We start from the raw sequence: 4593 nt of genomic DNA on the forward strand, positions 1-4593 counted from the left end.
TCTATAGTTCTCCTGGTTCTATAGTTCTAATGGTTCTATAGTTCTCCTGGTTCTATGGTTCTATAGTTCTATGGTTCTCATGGTTCTCCTGGTTCTATAGTTCTATAGTTCTCCTGGTTCTATGGTTCTATAGTTCTATAGTTCTCATAGTTCTATAGTTCTCCTGGTTCTATAGTTCTCCTGGTTCTATAGTTCTATAGTTCTATAGTTCTCCTGGTTCTATGGTTCTATAGTTCTATAGTTCTCATAGTTCTATAGTTCTCCTGGTTCTATGGTTCTATAGTTCTATGGTTCTCATGGTTCTCTAGTTCTATGGTTCTCATGGTTCTATAGTTCTCCTGGTTCTATGGTTCTATAGTTCTATAGTTCTCATAGTTCTATAGTTCTCCTGGTTCTATGGTTCTCCTGGTTCTATGGTTCTATGGTTCTCATGGTTCTTTGGTTCTATAGTTCTCATAGTTCTCATAGTTCTCATAGTTCTATGGTTCTCCTGGTTCTATAGATCTCCTGGTTCTATGGTTCTATAGTTCTATGGTTCTATGGTTCTAATGAAACAGAGAGAAAACAGTTCTGAGGTGTTGTAGCAGGTGTTTAACACCTGAACCAATCAGCCGCCGTGTTTTCAGGAAACACTGGAGAGTCTGAACACGCGTGACACTCACAGGTGAGCCCCCGCCACAGGGAGCAGACTGGTCGCCTGAAGCTCCGCCCTGAAAGTCACGGGCAGCTCAAGTCAGAGAACCGAAACCAAAGTCCGGTTCTAACGGTGGGTTCAGGAAGCAGCGGGAATAACGGGACTGCTCCAGTGTTTCCTACAGGAGCTGAGACATGTCGTCCCACAATGCCTTGCTGCAGCAACATTTAAAGCGACGCCCCGTGTGGTTTTATTGCCAGTGAACCGGGAGGTTGTCGGTGCTGATCGACTGTTACACAGGTTCAAACCCCGTTCAGTCATTTCTACTGGACCTGTAACGTCTTTGTGGTCGTCATGGAGACGGGGCAGGAAACAGAAACGGGACCGAGACAATTAGCAAACAGCTGATTTATTATGTCGATGATTTCATCTGAAAGGTTTTGAAACGATGAAAAACAAACTCATGCAAAGCGTCACTGCAACAGCTGAACGACGACGACTCCACGTCTCCTCCAGATCAAGCTACTCGTCAGAAACAAAGCTCATGCTGGGTCCTGAACGCTGTGGTTTCCATGACGACACAGCGTCACTCGCTCTCTGCCTAAGTAAAAGCACACTGTATAAAAACAGAGGGACGTGTGGCGGCGGCGGGAAAGGACGCAGCAGCAGTCGCAGTGATTTCGTACCAAAGTGCCGCCGTCGCTGCTGCTGCGTCGTCCGTCAGCGCCGCATTTTAAAGTACAGTTTGAAGGGAACCCCGGTCCGACCTTTGACATCATCAGCTCTGATATGACGTCATCACAGTGACATCACAGCCCGCTTCACCTCCCCAAAGGGAATAATGGAACCAGTGTTTGTGATGTGACTAATGCATATGATAAGTTATCGTCCTTTCAGGAGGACAGAACTACAAACATGTCCGCCTCCATCATCATCTTCATCTTCACCATCAGGATGTTTTAATCTGTATCTTCACACAGCTGAAGGATCCTCTATGAGCTTCTACAGCCTGGAGTCTTATTCTGGAGGGACATCACCAGGAAGTGATGTCACACTGAATCAGATCAACATGTGGTTCAGGTCAGACTTCATGCAGAGACTCATTTTCTTTGCTTTGTTCTAATTAAATAAAGTATTTGATTGGTTCGTCTGTCTGGAGGTCAGAGGTCAGAGGTCGTGGGGGGTTCCTTAAGACTCGACTTACAGTCTGTGCAGCACACACACTCATACACTCACACACTCGTACACTCACACTAACAGTTCATGCTGTAATAAATAAAAACATCCATAAGCATCTATAAATTCCACCTTTAGAATATATATATATGTTTATATATGTTTATATATGTGATTGTGTTTAAATAGATTTGTTATCATCATGTACACAGTCTCAGTCTGAACCCTGTTGGCCCTCCCCTCACCTGCACAGGTCAACAGCAGAGAATTATGGGAGGGGGGAGAACAAACATCGCTCCTTCCTGGTTTGCTTTGCCCTGAGCGTCGCCTCCCAGGAGAGACGAGACGAGCGCTCCACCTGTTTCATCAGGATACTTTAGACCAGTATCCCAGCATGCACCTGGGGGCAGTGCATGGTGGAGTGTAACCCGGCTCACGGCAGCTGATGTTCTGTCCCTGGTTATTGATGGATCAGCTGCTCCGCCGGGTCACATCCTGCGTCCAGAGTCAGATCAAATATCAAACATAAACATGTGAAACCGTCTCACACTTGCCTTCGATCAATGGCTATTAACTTGACCTTTGACCTTTAGCCACCAAAGTGTAGTCTAGACATCGTGTCAATGAGAATGAGACGTCAACCTGAAAACAATGGCCGCCGCTCTGACTGTCGCCGGAGGAATAACGGGGAGTGTGATGGAGCATCAGTGGTGACGACGTAATGACACAACATCAGCTGTTTCCTGACAGCTTCCTGTTTCTCACTGGAAGAGTCTGCTCAGGGCAAAACTACCACCGTGTCTGTGGGGGGGGGGCGGTCCTTACACGCCGCAGACAGATACATTCAACCAGGAGAGGCGACAGAACGACTGACAGATCGATCGATCAATAGACAGATAGGTGGGAAAAGAAGGGAGAATAAGGGTAAGGCTTCTCTCCATCAGTTTCTCTCCTTCGTAGTTCAGAGTAAAGTGTCTCTCCTCCTCTCCTCGGTGTCGTTGCTCCGGGAGACAGAAGGAGGGATGAAATGGAGAGATGGTGAAATGCTTTAAGTGGTCAGTCCTCTCCTCTCCAGCTCCCTCGTCTGCTTCAGCTCTTTGATCCTTCAGAGACACGAGCAGGAGTCAGAGACACACAGGTGACAGGTGACAGGTGACAGGTGAGTGTGTGTGTGTAGCTGTGTGTGTGTAGGTGTGTTACCTGTGTCTGCAGCGTCTCAGGAACCTCATGATCTTCCTGGCTGCCTGGTCCTGTTTCTTCGTCAAGAACGAGCCCCTGATGAAACATAATCAATACCAGCTGTTTACTATCAATCACCAATACCTGCAGGGAGTGATCAATACGAACAGCCAAGGATGTTGTTCTCAGGTGTGTGACGCGTTCAGGTGCAAACTAAACACACATTTAAATAATAATATATAAACGAAATATAACATCAAAACATGCACCATTAAACAACATTAACAAGCCCCGCCTCCTCTTCATCCACAGTCATAGAGAACATGAACTGTGTGAGGTCACCGTGACCTTTGACCTTTAGCCACCACAGGAACAGTTCATCTCTGGGTCCAGGTGAAGCTTAGTGCCGGATGAAGAAGTTCCGTCATGGCGTTATCCACGACAAAGCAGGACATAAGTTCGTACTGACGGACAACCTGAGAACAACTGGCTGTCGCCGGCGTGGAGACATGATGAAAGCGTGACAGGTGTGCGGCTGAGCTCTCACTTGATCTTGGGGTTGTGGCTGGCGGCGCCGCGTGGCGCCTGTTTGAGCCGCTCGTACTCCTTGTAGCTGCGGTAGTACTGCTGGATGAGGACGGCCGCTCGCCGGCTCTGCTGGAAACGCTTCTGCTCGTAGTACGACCTGAACTTGGACTGGATCAAGATGGCCGCCTGCGTCATCTTCTTGTAGAGAGCGTACTGAGGGGACAGAGGCACAGTTACAGTTTACACACACACACACACACACACACACACACACACACACACACACACACACCGCTACATCTACTGGTCAGCCATATTACCTTCAGAGCTATCCATGTTAGCTAGCCAGAGAGAGAGAGAGAGAGAGAGATGGTAAAGAGACATAGCAGGTTAGTTCAGTGTTAGTGAAGCTTCAGGACAAACTCAACACACACACACACACACAGACAGACACACACACAGACACACACACACAGACAGACACACACACAGACACACACACCTGCTTGTACTTCCTGTAGCACCTCTGGATGACGGCGGCAGCCATGTCCTGCTGCTCCTTTAACCTCCGACCCTGAAAACAGGAGGGGGGGTTGAACAACTGTCATGTGACATCATCATCCTTAAAGCTGCAGAACAGGTTTCCTGTCTGTGTGTGTCTGTGTGTGTGTGTGTGTGAGTGTGTGTGTGCGTGTCTGTGTGTGTGTGTCTGTGAGTGTGTGTGTGTGTGTGAGTGTGTGTGTCTGCGTGTCTGTGTGTGTGTGTCTGTGTGTGTGTGTGTCTGTGTGTGTGAGTGTGTGTGTGTGAGTGTGTGTGTCTGCGTGTCTGTGTGTGTGTGACTGTGTGTGTGTGTCTGTGTGTGTGTGTCTGTGTGTGTGTGTGTGTGTGTGTGTGTGTGAGTGTGTGTGTCTGCGTGTCTGTGTGTGTGTGTCTGTCTGTGTGTGTGAGTGTGTGTCTGCGTGTCTGCATGTGTGTCTGTGTGTGTCTGTGTGTGTGTGTGCGTGTGTGTGTGTGTGTGTGTGTGTGTGAGTGTGAGTGAGTGAGTGTGTGTGAGTGTGAGTGTGTGTGTGTGTGTG

At 48.2% G+C, this 4593-nt stretch overlaps 1 protein-coding gene across 1 annotated transcript; it reads right to left on the reverse strand.

Moving 5' to 3' along the window:
• Positions 1-1027: 1027 nt before the first annotated feature.
• LOC111647813 (calmodulin-binding transcription activator 2-like) lies at positions 1028-4115 on the reverse strand. Its single transcript, XM_087171579.1, has 4 exons — positions 4020-4115; positions 3537-3730; positions 3011-3085; positions 1028-2913 (listed from the first exon to the last, which is right to left on the reverse strand). Exons 1-4 carry the CDS (start codon positions 4062-4064, stop codon positions 2859-2861), a joined length of 369 nt encoding a protein of 122 aa, XP_087027705.1. The 5' UTR covers positions 4065-4115; the 3' UTR covers positions 1028-2858.
• Positions 4116-4593: the final 478 nt, after the last annotated feature.

The sequence above is a fragment of the Seriola lalandi genome, unplaced genomic scaffold (genome assembly GCF_002814215.2).
Source record: "Seriola lalandi dorsalis isolate HSWRI2012SDOR001 ecotype SW California unplaced genomic scaffold, Sedor1 jcf7180002055009, whole genome shotgun sequence".
Lineage (NCBI taxonomy): Eukaryota > Metazoa > Chordata > Actinopteri > Carangiformes > Carangidae > Seriola > Seriola lalandi.

Bases quoted from the DNA above. Each gene is read 5' to 3' on its own strand.
- LOC111647813 (XM_087171579.1), bottom strand. From the start codon at position 4,064: ATGGCTGCCGCCGTCATCCAGAGGTGCTACAGGAAGTACAAGCAG. The intron at 3,086-3,536 runs GTGAGAGCTCAG...ATGTTTCATCAG, and splicing joins AGCCACAACCCCAAGATCAA to GGGCTCGTTCTTGACGAAGA. The intron at 2,914-3,010 runs GTAACACACCTA...GTGTCTCTGAAG, and splicing joins CTGAGACGCTGCAGACACAG to GATCAAAGAGCTGAAGCAGA.